Source organism: Melanotaenia boesemani, chromosome 22 (assembly GCF_017639745.1).
Source record: "Melanotaenia boesemani isolate fMelBoe1 chromosome 22, fMelBoe1.pri, whole genome shotgun sequence".
NCBI classification, from domain to species: Eukaryota; Metazoa; Chordata; class Actinopteri; order Atheriniformes; family Melanotaeniidae; genus Melanotaenia; species Melanotaenia boesemani.
Genome location: NC_055703.1, coordinates 10,317,922 through 10,337,248, shown reverse-complemented (window position 1 = coordinate 10,337,248; position 19,327 = coordinate 10,317,922). Strand labels below are relative to the sequence as shown.

General features: G+C 38.3%; 1 protein-coding gene across 3 annotated transcripts in view; it reads right to left on the bottom strand.

Annotated features, from left to right (window-relative positions):
* Nucleotides 1-19,327, bottom strand: part of evlb (Enah/Vasp-like b) — a 45,168-nt gene that overhangs the window by 24,460 nt on the left and 1,381 nt on the right. The window contains exon 1 of one of the 3 annotated variants that reach the window (XM_041976829.1): nt 8,774-9,513. The exons of 1 other annotated variant lie outside the window; for it this stretch is intronic. In XM_041976829.1, coding sequence (XP_041832763.1) covers nt 8,774-8,868 — 95 coding nt within the window. In that variant the 5' untranslated portion in view covers nt 8,869-9,513. Of the gene's footprint in view, nt 1-8,773; nt 9,514-19,327 lie in introns of those variants that run through there. One more of the 3 variants, XM_041976828.1, reaches the window with a different exon arrangement.

Genomic DNA, 19,327 nt, shown 5'->3' with positions numbered 1-19,327 from the left:
GATAGGGTAGATGAGAAAAAGACATATTTGTCCATAAAGTCATGCCAGTGAAAACTAGTAGATATGCCTTAAGCAACCAGTTGTTGCTAAAATTACTTTATTAGCTGATTATTAGCAGGTGTGAACATTTCTATAAAAGCAGACATTTTTATCTGGTTTGAACCATAGAATATGTTCAATGTAAAAAAAAAAGATCCAGAAAGGGCAATAGAGCAATAAAAGTGCAGCTTTAACTTACAGACAATTTACAGAGTAGTTCAGGAGAGGTTATTTAAAAATCATATTTAGTTTTCAAGCAGTATCAGGTGTGATTATGAAAATATAGGTGACAAGGTAAAAAAAGTTTGTTTTCATTTCGTTTTTGTGTCCTACCCTCCCTGATCCACACTCCTTACTAGTTAGTGGCAGCAATACGCCACTAAAACACCACAGACTGCTGAAACAATGTCCTGTAGACAGATGAGACCAAAGTAGAAATGTCTGAAAACCAAAAAGCTACATCTCAGACTTTCCAGGTTTCAGTTAGCATGTTAAATGACTGAGGGGTTATGATTTGAGCCTGGTTTGCATCCCGGGCACAGACACCTTGCAATCATTAAGTTGATCATGAACTCCTCTGTATACCAAAGTATTCTAGAGTAAAATTTTAGACCATCTGTCTGCCAGCTAAAGCTTGGCTAAAACTGGGTCATTCAACAGGACAATGGTCCCAAACACAGCAGCAAATCTCAATACACTGAAGCAACTTTCCAAAGAGGAGTGGACCAAATATCCATCACAACAATGTGTGACTGATAAAGGCATGTAGAAAATGACTGCTTCAAGTTATTGATGCTGAAGATAGTTCTACAAGCTCATGAATTAGGAAGACTATTCAGTTTTTCATACACTACTTGCACATTTTGGCTTTGTTTTTGTTAAATAAATAACTATATTGTGTAATATGTCATGTGTTGTTAATAATGAATACAAACTGACATTGGATTTATTACATTTTAAGACCTAATAAGGACCAGCTGATTATTATTATCTCCTGATACGTAAAACCTTGAAATTGAAAGAGGATGGACTTTTGGTTTTCACATGACCATGTATTCAGCATGAGTGTATCTAAATGCATTTCAGAGCCTGAAGACCCTGCAGAGAGGATACACACTCAGGCTGAATATCACGTGCAAACAAACATACTCCCAGACTCTACTGCTGAGGCCATGCAAAAGCACACTAATCTGTTGGCATGACAACTGGAGTGGAATAGTCACTTGGCCTAGAAAATATGGCTGTGAAGAAAAGATGAATGAGCAGCGAGATATGAATAAAAAAACAGCGACATAAGCCCTCAGACGGCATGCTCCTTAATTACAGACCTCACTGTCATTGCCACAAGACTGAACAATGTCCTGTCTCATTGAATAACTGTCTCTTGATGCAGCAACTGTATATTTGCATGGCTGTTTGCATCCATTTGTGTGGTTGGATGTTGGATGATGATATTGTACGATTTCTAACTGCTGCCAGTAAAAGGCAGACAACACTGCCTCGAAACTGCTTTCTGTGTCTACATGTTGCCTTGCTTTGGAGGTTTTGCAATTCCCTTTTGAACTGCTGAATGAAGCACTAAAAAATTGTGACAGTTCACTGAGGTCAGTGAGGACATCTAGAAGGAATAACACCACTTTCTGTTACCATAAATTAAGACCGAATTTATGGTTCAATTCCTGTTGAAAGCTTGGGAAAAAATAGCAAGGATGAGAAGTCTTTTGCTGCTCCTCCGCATTATAGCATAAAGCATTCAAAGGTTTCCTTTCCCCTCAGAGCTTAGTTTGAACATCTAAAAAGCAGTGGGAAATCTTGTTGGGCAGGACAGATTAACAGGAGGTTTCATTTGAGATCAGGTTCTCTTCACTTTCATGTTTGGCCAACACTTCCATTTATTATTTATAGTGATGGATGGAAAAAACTTGATATTAACAGTGTTTAATAAGATTTTTAGTAGTTTAAGGGGACTTTTCTTTCATGTTATCAAGCTGTTGTCATTACATTGTCTTGCATGACCTTAAGAAAACCCTAAATCTCCAAGAGAGTACGCTTGGTGGAACAACTGAAATTAAACAAAGGTTTGTCTGTGTCTGACCCTGCTTGGCTTATGTATTGTTTGTTTTCTACTCTGTCCTTTCTCTCAGCAGCAGAGGATTTACACTTCGAATGATCCCTTATGTCTGCAGAGACGTTGAAATCCTCTGACATAACAGAAGCGTCAGCAGACAGAACACAGAGTTAGCTGCAGCTTTAAACGAAGTTCATCTGTGAACTTAGTGGAATCTGACCTGCAGATGAGATTAGATACTATGCTTAAAAATAAAACTGGAAATCCTGCAGATGCATAAAACCCCCTATTTAAAGAAAAATCAAACGTTGGAGAAACACAAAGAGCTGAAAGTTTTCAGCCTCTTTGGAATTTCACATCATTTCTGTAGACACAGTGTAAAATTTAATTCCTTTTTTGTTTTGGGAAAATCCAGTGATTTCCAGATTCTGATTGGATCACTCCAGGACTTACAGAGTTTTGTGTGAGCTACTTTTTTAAAAGAAATTCTCTCCCTGTGTATTGCTCTACATTATTTTGCATGCATGCCACTATAAATTGAGCTGGCTTCCCAGTCTCTGTCACAGAAATAAAATCCCACAGAAAGCTGCCACTACCATGCTTGACTGTAGATGTTCAGAACAACCACCAAAAATTTGCCAGTAGTTGGATAGTTTAAAGATCAAGGTTTGTCACAAGAAAAGAAAAGAGGTTAAAGACAACTGAGGAATCAAGATCTAGCATGCAGCTAGTTTACACTCACACAGGCTAGAGGTCAAACACCAAGCTAAGGGAAGTGAGAATATTCAGAGTGACACATATTCAGAGGGGAGCTTTAAAGATCAAAGATTGGAGCTCTGGAGATATCATGTGTCAATTAAATAAGGATATTTGGGATGGACTATTTGGTTGAGATGATTGTATTCTTGCTGAAAGAGAGAATGCTGTTGTTGGTTGGTATTTTCATGAACATCAAAAACTATTTAAAGAAACTATATGACTAAATACATTCACTTGCACTTACAGTATAAGAAAATTGGCTAGTGGGAATCCTGATTGGTTAACATTAGGAATCTATCAGCCGGTGGCTGGTGATCAAAATTTAATTTAGAGTGCCAAGCATTCCAAAAATGGAAATCATCACATCAAAACTTGCTTCTCATGATCAGAGTCAAGTACCTTTTAGCAAATTTCTAACTTAATGTCTTTTTTTCTTTCTTTTTTTTTTAAAAAAGAGGTGTTTAACCTTTAGCTAACTTTATATATCTGCAGTTTTTCTCTTTCATGCAGATGACAGGACTAGAAGAACAGTACTGCTATCATTTCTAAAGCTGAAGATGTTGCATCCATCATTGTTACTGATCCACAGAGGAGATGGTAGAATTCTTGAGTAATTTTACATCTGGACTCTTTCAAATCTTTAAGCTAGAAAGAGCTGGAATCTCTGATTTATTGTGAATTTCAGGAAGCTGGATTGATTTTTTAATCAAACAAAAAAGTAAATAACATTTTACCTTTAAAAAGCATTTCATTCTTGTTCCAGGTGCAACATTAATGGCTTCAACATGAAGCCAGACATTCCTGTCTACTTTGTTGTTCGTGGGAATCTTGATCTCAACTTAATGAGCATTTGCTGGAATGTTTAATGTCCAGAGCCTCAGGCTGTCCTCATCTGTCCAACTGAAGCCATACACCACATATTAAAGGAGTCAAACTTCAACTGGTGAGTGTGTGGCTACATTCAGGGAGGTCAGTCAGTTGCTCCCAGTCAAGTGAAGCACGAACCAATGAATCAAATGGATGAAAAGATGCACTCAGACCCCATGCTGAGAGGAGAGAGAGCAGAAGCAAGGAAGAAAACAGTATGAGGGGGAAAATACAGAGAAAAAAAAAGACACTGAAGATATAAGAGGAAGATGTGAGAAGATAAAATTAAATTAAGACAAAGAGGAAGATAAATTGAGGAGAAATATAGAAACAGAGGAGCAGTGGCTTTGAAAAATGCATGCAAATCCATTTGAGGAAGGAAAAAAAACTTCTCAGCAAAAAGGTGAGATCATAGCTAGAGCATTAACACTTGGATTGCCTAAAAGAAACACTTGAGAAAGGAAAAAAAAAGAAATGAATGTAGTGTAGCAGAAAATGAAGATGAGGAGATGCCCTGAGGCTGCCTCTTCTCCATGATGCCATTGAACTGCTGCTTTGCACTGTGGAGCCTCACAAACAAACACACACACATATAGTGTAGACATGTTTACATATGATCAATTTTGCAGTTGGGCATTTGCTGGAGGCCATTAGGTTAAGTGCTTTTTTATTTCGGACTACACTGGCAAACACTCACAGGGATTTGTAATTGACCAACATCCCTCCCTGTCATCAGTTCATGGATCCACTGACCCAGAATGTTTCACAGATATCCAGCAGTGCTTTCTTATGTTTGATATGTGCGTGCGGTATCCTCCACCTACTGTATAATCTATCAGACTGCAGTGGACTGGGGGTGGAATAATACAGACATTTGGCCTCCTCTTGGAATCCTGAAAAAACAGAAAGCTTCTCCATCAGCCCAAGACATAATCCTCAAGCAATAACTTACATTACAGCAGCTCTTGGATTTAAGTTTAAGGCTTTCGAGGTAAATAAAGAGAAGGAGCCAGAGGGCAGAGCATCCCAGGACAACAGAGAAGAGGAGTGGAGATCAGAAAATCTAAAAGGATGTAATTTAATCTGACATATTAAATTGTTGAAATTTAGATTAAAAATAAAAAGCAGGAGAAAGACGCTGCAAGAAAAATTTGGACCAGTATTTAATTTCTAGTTTCTGTGGAAATTAATGTAAAGTGCACTAAGAAAGTTTAGCTAACTTGACCAAAGGTAAAGTTTTAAAGATTTGACCATGACCTCAAATTCAAAGTGCTAAAACTCAATGCTGCGATCATCCTGGCTTTGTTTCTAGGACAAAAATGTCATGTTAATGATTTTTAGAACAATCTCAGATGGCAATATTGTAGAAAATTGCTTTAGCTTTAGCTTCTTGGTGTAAAACAAGCAACTATGACATTCTCTCTGTTCATGCTGCTAAAAGCGGTTCATGAAATTAACAATTGGTGTCCGCATTTTACTTCTCTGAGCCATCTCATTGTCTTTCTAAATGTATTCTCACATTTGTGTAAATGTTGTGGGTTTCTATCGACATACTCCTTAAACTGAAAAGCGGTCACTTGGGCTCATTCTCATAACTTTATTCTCATCCTAAAAAAACAACTGCTCATGCTAATACAACGGAACCGTCTCTCTCCTCGGTTCACTTCCACTTTATGTTTTCAAAATAAAAGCTGCCAGTCTCAACTTTTACATTTTTGCAAAACAGTTTACTTGAGTGGTGTTATTCAGCGCATTAAAAAACAAATAAGTGATCATTAGGGGATGTTTAGTCTTTTGACAACAGAAGAATGACTTTTTATTTGATGTTTCCTGACATTTCCACTTAATATTTTGGAATATTAAGAATTCATCCTAAGCTGAAAACAGATTTCAGAAGGTACTTCTTATCAAGAAAGAAATTATACTACTTTGTAGTTTTTACAAAGTACTCTCAAAACCTGCATGGCTGCAATTGGATGAGGTGCTCATAGGAAAAGGCTTCCACATAGTCTGCCAATCAGATGAAAGATATGCAGCAGCAGGTGCAAGAGCCAGGTGCTGAAAAGACTTGTCTGAGACACAGGGGTGCTTCTCTTTCAATACTTCTATTAAAAGTCAGTGCAGTGTCTGTGACTTCACATTAGGAAATAATAACTGTTTGGCTGAAGGCAACAGGTTTGATATGTCCGAGTTGGCCTATGTACAAAAGTCCCTGCATAAAGTGCCAAATAATTGTCTGTGAGTGATGAAAAACCCACCTGAAAAACAGCTAACCTAGCTTTATTCCTGTTCTGTCACCCTCAGCAGCAGAGTAAAAGTATTAAAAACTATTGAAACTTTGGAAATTTAATGCTATTCTCAGTTTGTGAGTCTTTTTATCATTTGCAATAGACTGCAAATGCACAAAAATCCACTTTTCTCACTAAAAACTAGCTAACATTTGCAAACAATCAAAAACTCAAACTATAATCAATCTCTTCCTCAATTGACTGACATCACACAACAGCTTTGAAGTCTTTCTAATCACAGGGGAAAACATGCATACATGTTTATTGTTGCATCAAAGCTACAATACAACTTTGGTGATGTGAAACAAGCTGTTACTACTAACAACATGCTGCTAAATACTAATGTTAGATAAACATTGTGAAATGTTGCCACCCTGGTAAAGGCAGCCCAACACCACTGATGGGGTTTTTGCCATATGTTTGTTATGAATGTAACCTTATATTTCTGAATTCGTGACTTTAAGTAATTTCTTATTGGAAATAATCTGCAGACATGGCAATGATTTTCACTTAAATCCTATAGTTTCTTAAAAGCTATACATGAACATTTAAGACTTGATTATCACTAATTGAGGTCACTAATGAATTAAATTCAACCAAATCATCAGACTAAAAAACATTACCATCATTAGTTTACTGCTAGCTGTTGGGAAAGCCAATAGAGACAGATGGTCTTGCTCTCTGTATATAAGGGTGCAGTTTTCTGTGCATACATGAACTGTATGTGTAGCTCTGGTCTAGTGGATTGGCCAGCACTGGTTGTCATGGTTATCATGCTATCATGTGGCTATCCTGTGGTAACCATGGATCACAAGCTGGTGCTAATATCCCAGCATTGCCACCACCCCCCAAATGTTTTTCCAAGGCGTATGCTATACCAAATTCCATGCTCAAACATCCATTTTTTCCCACCACAATCACAGCAGTGTCTTCTTTCTCCTTCAATTTCACCTCCATCCATATGATTCATGTTTGCAGTCTAGTCTTTTAGTTTGCTTAGCTTTGCTTTTTTCCACCAACCCTCCCACCATCTTCCCCTTTGTCCCCTATTTTTCCTCCTCATCTCATTTCTCTTATCAACTCTTTCACTCTCACTCTCTTGGTTTCAAATCCATCTGTCTCCAGTCTCTCCTCTCTCCTCTTTCTCAGCTTTAATGAGCTCAACTTATTAATAATGATGATAGATTCTGCTGTAAGAAGCTGCCATTCTCTCCACATAAGATTCTATTGCTAATATACCTACTTAAACACTAGAAAGATTAGTCTGATTAATTCTGCACAGAAGCAGATACAGCACAGTGCTTTTATGAAAACTCCTCCCCCTGCATAGACACATAGGGTGTATAAGTGTAGGTGTGTTTGCCTTTCTTGTGTGCTCCTTTTGCTGCAAAGAAGAGGTGTGAGGAACAGCAGGAGTGTGTGCGAGACTATGGTTTTTTATTAGTGCTGCAGTCTACAGACACATAAGACACTGATATTTTCTGATGTGTGATGATGTGAACATTTTTACACAAGGCCACACAGATGAGAGTACAGTCAATTATTTTCGTTTGGGCTACGGCAACTGTGAAAATACCTTTTACTGAAATGATAACCTTGGTTTAAGTGAGCAGAAAGGATGTGTCAAGTGTAATGTTAAGTTAATTTAATTATTTATATGATCACTATTTGTAATCCTAAATGATTTGGTAAACAAATAATGTTCTTCCTCCTACTGCTGCAGCCCAGCTGTGACAACCTCAGACTCCTGTGGCGCCATCAGGGAGCTCAGCCAGGCCATGATAGTGACACGCTTGTAGACAGACATAGTTGCCGTACCAGCTTGAGGGCCTGGCCGAACTAAAAGCTGCTTAGTGTGGAAAACTCTGCCTGAGTCTCTTAAAGCTGCACTAATCAGAGCTGTTATAGGAGGAATCGTCAAATGTATCTCAATACGAGATTACAAGGACATCTCAAGCTATGGATGTAAAGATTCATGACAGCATGGATAGTGATGGATCCAATGACAGATAGCTAATATCATAGTATGTGTTTCCTTGATATAAACGCATTTTTCTTTTTTTCATCAATGTCACAAAGCATGAGCTCTGAGTTCTTGCATGCCTGAGTGCATCCGCTCCATCCAGCACAATTACATCTCAACCAGACAAAGAACACGGAAGCTGTTGCATGTCTGAGCATGCGTCTTCGTTCAGTCTGCAAGCATGACGGCAGCTGTCGGCTGTGGATGCAACAAGCCACCCCTGAGCACTTTAAACAGTGATTGGAGGGGAAGACTGACAAAAAGAAGCAGAAGTCTAACTGCAGAGAACAAAAGACCCATGCAGGTGCCCAGTAAGAGCGTTAAAGATGGATGGTGAGTATAACACAACTGTGGCACTGTCTGTCCCTCTGTCTAAACTTGGCAAGCTCCCTCATAGGCCATCAATGCCCCCTGATTCTCCCAGGAGACTATGACTTTTCTGCACAGCTAGCTAATACATTAGCATGCAGCCCCATCCCCCTGCAAGGGCAATCAGCCACTCACAGCAGCAGTCATCATACACAGAATCGCCTTATATGCAGCAGCAGCAGCTGGGGAGCTGTTGGAAAATACAATCATGAGGCTATAACCGAATTTTCAGTGATTTTGAAAGGCAACTGATAGAGACAAAAGCCAATGGAGATGACAGACTCCATCAACAATAAATGATGGATTTTCAATTTATTGACAGATGCGGTGTAAACACCGTTCCTTGCATCAGAAACCTACCTGACTTTAAACTCAGCGAGCTGTGGCTGCACCCCGGGTTCAGCACAGTAGATTTGGGGAAAGTAAAATCGGTGCGACTGAAGGTTGATGTCCATGGTGTCCAAGCAAAACAGGCGCACAGGTCAGCCCTGTTCTGTGACCACAAAAAACAGTCAAAGTAGATGTCGGTATTTGCTTCCTCAGGTACTTTTCTCTTTGTTTATCCTGAATTCAGTCACTGACACTCCCACTAAAGGTTGGAGCTGAGTGGAATCATTCCAGTTACCTTCGCTGCCAATGGTCACAGGGTTACAGGATGCTACCGCCAGAGAGGCATCCCCCTCCTTTTCATCTCCTCCGTGCAGTGAACATGCAATCACCTCTGCTGCCCAACATCAAAACAGGCACACTAACCTATTTCCCCACTAGCAGATATTGTACACTCTGCAACTGTGAGCACAAGAACAAAGATGAGTCCAGTAAAAAGATGATGCCTCTTGACAAATCAAGAGGGGGGGAATTTTTAAAAATCCTGGTTTTGAGTTACCAAGTCATCCTTTAGCAGATAGAGATGCCACTTTATGAAAAAAATGAAAGATTAATCTGAAATGTAGGTAAAAGACAGGATTTAAACCTAAGAACACTCCTCAGTCACACACAGAGAAGACTGACTGAGGAATGAGAGTCGCTTGGTTTTTACGCTTCAGAGACAGAAGAAAGGGGGGTTAGAGAGATGGAGATAGAGATTCCCGGTGCTGTGAGGCGTTGCCCTTGCGCTGCCTCTCCCATCTGTGTCTCATTGGATTACCTCCTCCCTCTCCGTGCTCCCTCCTCCCTCTTTCTCCCTCCCTCCATCCTTTCCATTCTCCTCTTCCCAGCTGTGACAAGAGAGAAGGGCTGCCAGCCCCGGAGGCTGCTGGTCCTGCCCCTCCTCCTCCTCATGCTACCCACAGTTCCCCAATCCTGGCTTCCTGATTGGTCAAGGCGGGGATGCGTAAGTCTGCACAGAAAGAGGTAACAGAGGCTAAGAGGAGGAGCAACAGATTTTAATTCATCTGATGGCTCCCGTCTTTTCTCGGGTATGATTTGACGTGGCATGCCAGGCTTGGGTGGAGCTCGAAATGCAACACACACACACACACACACACACACACACACACACACACACACACACACACACACACACACTGGTATGAATATATATACACTGTTCTGGCAGTTTACACTGGATGTTCATTAGCCTAAAGGGACAGAAAGGGTGAAAACAGAAAAATAAATACATCCATCTGCTGAAACCTTATGGCTTAGTTGGCTGTAAACACATCAAAGGTAAACAATTACAACCATAGTGGCTATCTGAAGAGGTATTAATATGGATAAAGGATTAATAAATAAATAAATAAAATGCTAAATCAGTAGAATACCTAGAAAATTTTTTAAAAAGATCTTTGAAAAAATGTGCTGCTATTAAATGGCTTTTACTCGATATTTTGTTGTTTATTAATGCATATAGATTATAAGTGATAAAACTAAAGGTGAGGTGAGGTCACACACTAATCTCCTCGGTAGGTCAGACATCAAAGTAGTTTTCCAGTTAGGGACAAATCCCTCCCATATTTACTGTACATCCTTTGAATTCCCTGGGAAAAAAAAGAGAAAACATCCCTGGTTTCTTTTTTAGTACAACTCAGCCAGCCCACGTCTGTCCTGTTTTGTTTGCCAGCAGGCAATTTAATTGATTGTACTAGCTAAAGAACTGTTGGATGACATGGTTTGTACTGTAATCTGTAAGAACGGCAGAGGGCATTGCAATGTAATGAGGGTGTTTTACAATTTTTATCTATGCCATTGTGACAGTATACTTCCATATAGTAAGTGACACCAAAAAAGGAAGGGAAATAAAATACTTATTGAACACTGTTCTAAGTACTAGAAGGGAGGGGGTTAGGGAAGATAAACAGATTAAGTCAACATAGGACTTTAACACAGAAAGCTGTAGTCTGTTTCATGTTTTAAACCAAGAACAAAGTCATGTCCTTGTTGTACCTAAACCTTTAAAAATAAATGCTATAATTGGTCTTCTGGCTCTTACTCCACAGATGGGGTTAAACAACTGAGTTGTGGTTACTTTGAAATTTGATTAATTAAATAGTATTATTGTACATTGTTGGGGCAATACAGTTTTCTTATCGTGATTGTTGACAATGTTTCATGAGACAGACCATCTACCTAAAAATAATGTTAGGTTCCCTAGCTGAAGCACAGCAGAGAGGGAGAGACCTGTGAGTTGTATTCATTCAAATTTTCATTTTCAAATTTTTCCAAGTTCTGGTTTTAAGTGATAAACATCTGTAATAATAACCAAGAGCACACAGACCATACAAACTCCACACAGAAAGGCCATAGTTGAGATTCAAACCAGGAACCTTCTTGTTGAGAAGAGAATACTAACCAAAACATTACCTTGCACACCATACACAGTAAACTATCCCTTTCATTTAATATAATGCATTTAATTTATCATCATCACCATATGTGGTGATGATACCAATCAACATAAATACATTTTTCAAACATTTTTTACAGCCTAACTATTGCAACTGTAATTAGTTTCATCCAGGTTCACATATGCTTACTACTGGCCACAAGCTAGACTGATTAGACTTTCATAGGGAAAATTGTCCTCTCTACTGTAATCCACCACCCTGTACATGCTCAGGATGGGATACTGAATCAAACAGAAGATTTTATAAAACCCAATGACTTTCTATAGGCAACTTTATGTAAGCACAATTACAATGAATTGTACTAATGTAGATTATAATAAATTGATTTAATTGGATTATAAATAGATTTAATTTGGTTATGGTGCACTTGACTGAATTAGATTAAGTGACTCTAGAAAACTGATATGTTTGGAGTACAGTTGGATTGGACTGGACTGCATATTTAAAAACACCTAAGATGACTTTTACTATTAACTGGCATTATATAGAAAAAATTGAACAGAAGAGTATAAAATATCTCTTGAGATAATATTCTTCAGTGGCCAGGCTTAATGCATCCATAATATTATTCATTGTTTTATTGCTCTTCTTTGAAATTGTAAGAAAATACTGCTTGCAGGCTGAATAGTAACTCATGTTCATCTAAATGACCATTTTAAAGTAAAAATTAAAAAGACATTAATAAAAATTGATAAACAAATTAAGCTTTCACAGAGGGATCACAAAGGAAGTATAATCTATTCTACAAAAGGTAGGTGGGAAAAAGAGTTTGAGTAGAGTACCTGGGGACAGAAAAATTGACATATAGGTAGAGAGGGTTTAACCCCTGAGTGGGACAGAAATGAACCCCAGGGAGAGAAACAGACAACTGGATAAGAGGCATAATGTGAGAAGGAAAGAGAAAAGAACAACAAAGTAAAAAATGGAGGGAGAAAAGAGGCTAGACTGAAGATGAATAGGAAGGGTGAAAGGACATCCAGTACACCCCCTTCCCCCATCCTCATCTGTCAGGTCAGACCCAGCAGCCAACTGTTTTCTAATATTAAACTGCACAGCTCTCCTTGTACTGAGTAAATGCACAAATGTGTGTAGCCAAGTGCAAGTGCTACTGTAGGAACATAGCTATTAGAATACAGCAGGAGGGTTGGCCTTCTGTCTGACACACAGCATGACTCTGTGTGTGTGAGAGAGTGAGCCACACAAAAAGAGATGGTGAAAGTGTGATAGACTGGGTGAAAATGGGTGAGTCACAAGATGCAAACATGGAGAGAAAAAAGCTGGAGAATGACGATATAGAGTGGGTTCAGATTTTAGTGTGTTTATACACTAAAATACACAGTCTTGAGTGTGTGGAAAGGGGGGGGGGGGGGGGGTTATGATGAAACTGGAACCACAACATACTTGACTGATTCTGCCTACACACCAATGTGCTTAGAGAAAACCATGCAGCTGTCTACTTATTTCAAAGTTTGAATTGTTTATTTGGGAAAAAAGTGACAGATCTGTTAACTCTGGTCAGAGCCAAAGCACAACGGTTTTTTGACAGGACACTCTCTGGGTAAAAAAACTTGCATCTATTTCCCATCCCTCTCCTTCAAGAGGACATTTTGGTAAACACAACGCCTGGTGTTCAAAACTGAACATAGTTTAGAAAGATACACTGTTTTGTATATAAAGACTCCAGCTTGACAGTATAAACATATTTCTTAAACTTTAAATATTCACAGAAGCACAGTGGCCTCAATTACCATTTCTTGGCTTTTAAAGCCTGATTCCACCTTCAGAGAGCTGAAAAATGGGTTGAAAAGCCCCAAAATGTCCTCCTATATCTTTCCCTAAAGTACTCTTCCATGAAGAAGTTTATAAAATATGATGATGTGGGGAAATTTTAAGATAATCTAGATAAATTATATTAAGTACTTTTTGGTGATATCATGTGGGGACCATTCTATTATACTGTTAAGCTGATTTCAAAATTTATATTTTTCCACTGCATTTCTGATAAATATGTTGCATATTAATTTTAAAGTCACAGTAAAAAAAGGAGACCATAACCAGGATTACTTAATTGTACCCTCTTTTTGAGGTAAAAACAAATAAACAAACAAACAAACAAAAAAAAAAACTGTTGTGACTTCAGGATAATTCAGTTTTCACTTGTAATTTCTAATCCAATATCTTCAAGTAGCTCACTAAAGAGCACAATAAATAAAAATAAATAAATAATTTTACACAAATTGTACAAAATTTTTAATGTGGTGTTATGGTGTGTAATCTGATTTACCGCACCCTCCTTCCTCTTAACAGCTTGATCCCACCTGAAATTGAAGCCATGAGGAGAAAAAAGGGATGAAACGAGCATGAGCGGTGTTACAGGGTGGAGGTTAAAGATCTTTGACATTTCCTGTCTTCTCAGTAAACTCACACAAGCTCATCCTCTCATGCTCACAGCGTCTGACTCACTTGAGCCACACATTTTAATTACGCTACACACTAATGGGAGCAGGAGTTATACAGGGAGAAGGAATACAACAGGGAAAAGGAGGCTGGAATGATTTCCTACTCATTCACAAAGGTTTGATTACCCCTTGTTTAAACACACACCCACAAATGTGCTGTCTGCGTCAATCAGCCTGAGAGCGCTGCCTCTGGATCCCTCAGCACGCATAATTATGACTCATAAACCACACTACTGTCACCCAAAATGAACTGCTGTTATTCTGATTCATAACAGCGTAAACACGTGGCCTCACACCTGACATCGGATGCATTATTTTTGTGCATCATCTTCTCCATTTTGAGTTGTGTGTGTTGGACTGGATTTGGATGAATGTGGCTATAAGACTGTGTACAGACAAAAGAAGGTAGTTCATTTAACCAAGCAGTGGAGAGAAACACCTTATAAAACTTTGAGTTTTTGTGCTGGTTTTGGTCCATCTTTCATTGTGTTAGAAATATGGTCTAGCCCTGCACTTGTTGTGTTTAATTTGTGTCTTTTTGCTTTTACTGTGTCCCCCGTGTGTATTTTTTTGTTTGTTTTCTTTAACCTTAATTTAAAATAATAAAACGCATGAGATTTAAAATCTTTTTTCCAAGAGTATCTTGGCCAAGACCGGGAGCAGCTCGGATCAGAAGCTGTACACCCATTTCTTGAAAGGGTTTATGTTGCATATGTTATCTAAAATTCAAAGTACAGCATGTAACAAAATAGAAGGTCAATGACAGAAAAATTAAACATATAATTAGAAACTGTTTCTATAGGTACTAATCATTTTAAAATAAAATAACTTGTGTTTTATTAGGGCTGTCTAAATTAATGGGTTGATGCTGTTATGGCCCCAGGACTTGGCCTTGACTTTTCATGTAAATTTCTGTGTATGGTTGCAACCAGGTGATTGGCTGACTCCAGTATACGTCACCTATCCTATGATTTGATTATGAGCAAGCGTTGGTTGGTGCTGTGCACTGGATTTTATGGCTGTCAATACTTATTGTGGATGCTGTAAAGGGCAGAGTTTGATCTTGAGCTGTTTCCAGAAAGTCCTTCTCATGATCAGCTGGACTAATGCCGCAAAGATGACTTGGCTCAAATTGCAGCCCACTTCTCCATATCCCATCCAAAGCAGCTTATTAAAAAGGGGCTTAAGGATTTGATTGTAAGGAAATTGATTGATCTTAAACTGTTGGTGTTACCGTCTCTGCCTGTGGTTGAGGCAACTGGTGTGTCTGATATATTGCCATTTGCTGGTCAGTCTCCTGAACGTGCGGACAGCCACAAGACTGAGCGTGTGTCTCAGCATGGTTCTAATGAAATCTGAGGTGGAGGATGAGGCTGATGGTGGGACCAAGACTCCTTTTACACTTCCTTGCATTGATCCACTTTCTGAATCTGTTGTTATGTTTACAGACCATAACCCCTTGTATTTCTATTACGCATGTACAATCACAATCAAAGGCTTATGTGCTGGGCTTTGATTGTGTAGGAATACAATCTTGTGATTAAACACAAAAAGAGTGCAGCCAACTTCTTTGCACTTGTTTGCAGCTGTAATTGTCTTTTGTCATATACTTTTTTGGTTTATGTCTTAAGGGGGGAGGCGTTACTGACCCTGGCCTTGGCCTTGGCTTTGTATGTAAATTTTTGTGTTTGGCTACAACCAGGTGATTGGCTGACTGCCTGGATTTCTCTAGCAACTGCCAGGGTGTGTCATTGCTCGTTCGTGATTGGCTGGCTCCTTGGCACATACCAGACTGTGCCATCACCTGTCCGTGATTGGTCCGCTCTGTCATCAGCTGCCTGTGAGCTGCAGTCTTTAAACTTGGTGTTGCAGTGTGTTTTAGCTGAATTGTTACTATTTTGACCTGCTGTTGATGTTTGCTTTTGAGCAAGTTTGATTTGGGTTCTTAGCTTGCTGAGTAACTTTGTGAATGGCTTTAAGCCTTTAGTTAAATAAACCTTTGACTTAAACTATTTAATTTCTTGTCCTTAATGTTGGCAACCCCTTTCCCCAAGCAGAGCCGGGGTTGTAACAATGCAAAATGATTAATCTATGGAATTAACGAATTAAGTTATTTTTGGGCATTAACATATAGACATCAAAGTTATTACTCAAGTCATACTAAAAATCTAAATTTGGCAATTATCTTGATGAGAGAAGCTGATTTGGAGCATGTAGGTGCCTTGTCACAGCGGTGAACTATATCCACAAAAAAACAAAACAAAAAAAAAAAACCACACATCTTCCTTATTTATGAAGATTCTGTTTAACAGTTAAGCACTCAGTCATCCCATCTGATGTTCTGATCCACACTCCTTACCAACTGGTGGAGGTAATGCACCATATAAGTGCATGCTACAGCCAAAATAAAAAAAAATAAAATAAAAAAAAATAATAATAATATATTTTGTTATTGTGTATTTTCAATTTTATTTTATTATTTTATTAATTTCTAACTAAATAACAGCACAGATATGAATACTGCAGCTCTATAATGAACAGTATTCATACTATCATATTTGAGGTGACTAGCTCTTAAGGTTTAGAATGACAAGGGCAATTGGCTCCATTGTTGGTATAATTGTTCATAGACCTGGCTGTGTGTTATGCCTATTACTGGAAGATCCACCAGCTGGGGAAGCCAGCAAACTCAGACCCCGCAGAATTTAGATTTACAAGACAAACCACAAAATTGTAGACAGTAAATGAGGTTGGAATTTGGTTGGATTTACAGTATGATCAGAGCAGACAAAGTAACTGCAGATGTTACTTTAGACTCATAAATCAACAAATCTGGACATTCAGTGACATTTGGCCTGAATATGCTTCTACAAGTGACCTCTATGTTGCATCCTGTCTACACATAGCATTGACTTCTGTGTGCATTTGAGATCCTAGTAAATGCAGGAAATGTGTTGTAGCCACCATAAACACATGGATGCAAAGTTTAAACAGTCATCTCCTCAGACATTGCAATTCTCCAACAAGTCAAAAAGAAATGAATAACACACACCTGCTCAGCCTCAAAGCTCACAGCTGTGCACCTAAAACAATGAGCTGAGAGAAATCTGACCTTCACTGGTGCTTAAAGCTCCCTGGAACAGCGGGACATAATCCATGACATTTTGATGATTTATTTCAGCTCAGGGACCAGATGTACTGAATACTGGTTTACATTCTCCGTGTATTATGGAAATGTACATCATCGTCATAACACAGCACCAACCTCTTTGATGTTAGACACATTACAACAATTCAACCACCGTAGGATACAGCACACCTGTTAGTATGGACAACCGTGTGCAGTTAAACTGGGTGAAGTTCTGTGTGTTTGCCTTTCAGCACAGTTATCATTAATGTTATTGATGACACACATTCCACCAACTGCTCCTGTCAATACGCATCAGGCAACAATGTCGACATTTGATCGACTGATCTTCCATTTCACTCTGAGAGCATAAAGAAACAATCCAGTACAAGCAAATGGAGATGGTGGCCAGGACCACAGATCAGCCAGGGTTAATTAAGTCATTAAGTTAATGTGCATCAGTATATTTAACGGGTAGTTTGTCAAAGTGGCACCTGTGCAGTCATGTGCAGTATCATCTGTGGTTGATGTATAAAGGAAATATATTTTGCATTTGTCCATCTGTTAATGGTAAGCGAATAATGCAACAGCCTGTCATTTTTGTAAAATAAATAAATAAAAATAAATAAATTTTAACAATTAGTGAATAATATTTTACCCAAGTATGATTCTGGCTCTGGCTCAAAACTGGCTGTGTCAGTTATTTTTATTTTTAATTTTTTCCACATAGTGCACATCATTCAGCATTATGATGTCTCCATATATTTATATGCAAGTATAAAGTTCTTAGGAAGCTAGCACCACTGCTTTCTTGTCTAACTCTGCCATTAACATGTAAAAAAAGAGGAGATCTCACATATTTTTATTATTAAACTAAGGAAAGAGCAGTATACATAAAAATTACAGCCACACTCAGTGAAAATCAACACACTAGACACACTGATTTACAAATATGTTCAATTTCAGTGCCTGCTGTACTTACGTGGACAATAGATGCAGGTGCATAGATAAAGCTTATAGACAACTGTGCTCATGTGAACAGGGCCCATAACAAAATAAAATATTTTATTTGTTATTTTGGTTCATTTTTCAAAGATAATCATTATAATTTTTAGTAGTGATTTAAAGTGCAACCAAATGAATGCCTGACCCTCTTCTTTCCAAACAGCATCGGTAAAATTATCGTTACTGCAACAGTAAGATAACTAATCTTTTCTTTTAAGGTTACCATAATAAAAACATTATTTGATATGAATATGAAGATCATCCTAAATATATTACACACTGCAAGTTTGAAAGTCCTTAATGTTGTTATTATAGTAAAATTACACCACTAAGGACAGTAATTTACAATGCATGTTTTTTTTAATAATTAATCTAGCATTTTATTAATTGGTGCTTATTACAGTCAGTCTTGATTCAATTAGAAACCTCTGAGTTGCTTATCTAAATGGACTCATAGCTCATTAATATTCTCCTTTAAATTATACAAAGGAAAACATCTTATCATGTTGGAAATATCGGAACTAAAAGACAGGCAGACATCAGGTCTGTGTGACCCCATTTCAAAGTTTTGCAGTTCAATATTTGAGGTCAAGAAGTCATTTACTGTAATTTTCATTTTAATCAAATAAATGCAACAAATATCCAAGAGCTACTGTTAAAGATTAATATGGGAAAAAAAGCTACTTTATTAGTAAATCACAGTTTTAGTGGAAGGCAGACAGGAATGAGGAGAGAACTATATTTGGGTACTAGCAGACGAATCCATCTAGCCGGGGATCAGTTGCTCAACCCAAATTCCAGAAAAGAAGTGCCAACCAAGGCTTTACTGTTCCAGGGTCTTCCCCCCCCCCCCCACCTTAGAGACCTGGGGCTGGACTAATATGTCTAATTATCAGAAATGAAAAACAGATTCCTGCTCTGGATTCTTTTAGTGATTGAAAATCATCAACAGTACAAAACAGCAAGTTTCCCATTCTTCTAGATGCAGAAACAGGTGAGCTGTTGGTTAGTGGATTTGAGACCTCTAGTTGTATTATACAGGCAGAGGAATTCAACAATGTACTGGGGAGCTGCACCTTCTAGAGCTTTAAAAACAAATAAAAGAATCTTAAATTCAATAAGATATTTTACAGGAAGGCAGTGCAGAGACATGAGGACAGGGATGATGATCCTCTGTTTACAAGATCCCACCAATGACTTGAAAGGACCTTAATTTAAAAAAAGGACCTGTTTCCAGCTGTTTGTCTATTACTTTGACTTTGACTGATATGGTAGGTTGAAACAGCAGCTAACTGAAATCAATGTCCATTAAATTACAATACAAAAGTACAGTTTGTGTCTTACTAACATGCACACAATAACAGCACACCAAACACAACCATGCTGGACAAAACACTCACATGCGTCCAGATGACCCACATCAAACTCTTATGAAGTGGCAGTCTGTGTTGCCACCTACAGAGCAGCTCCGCACAGC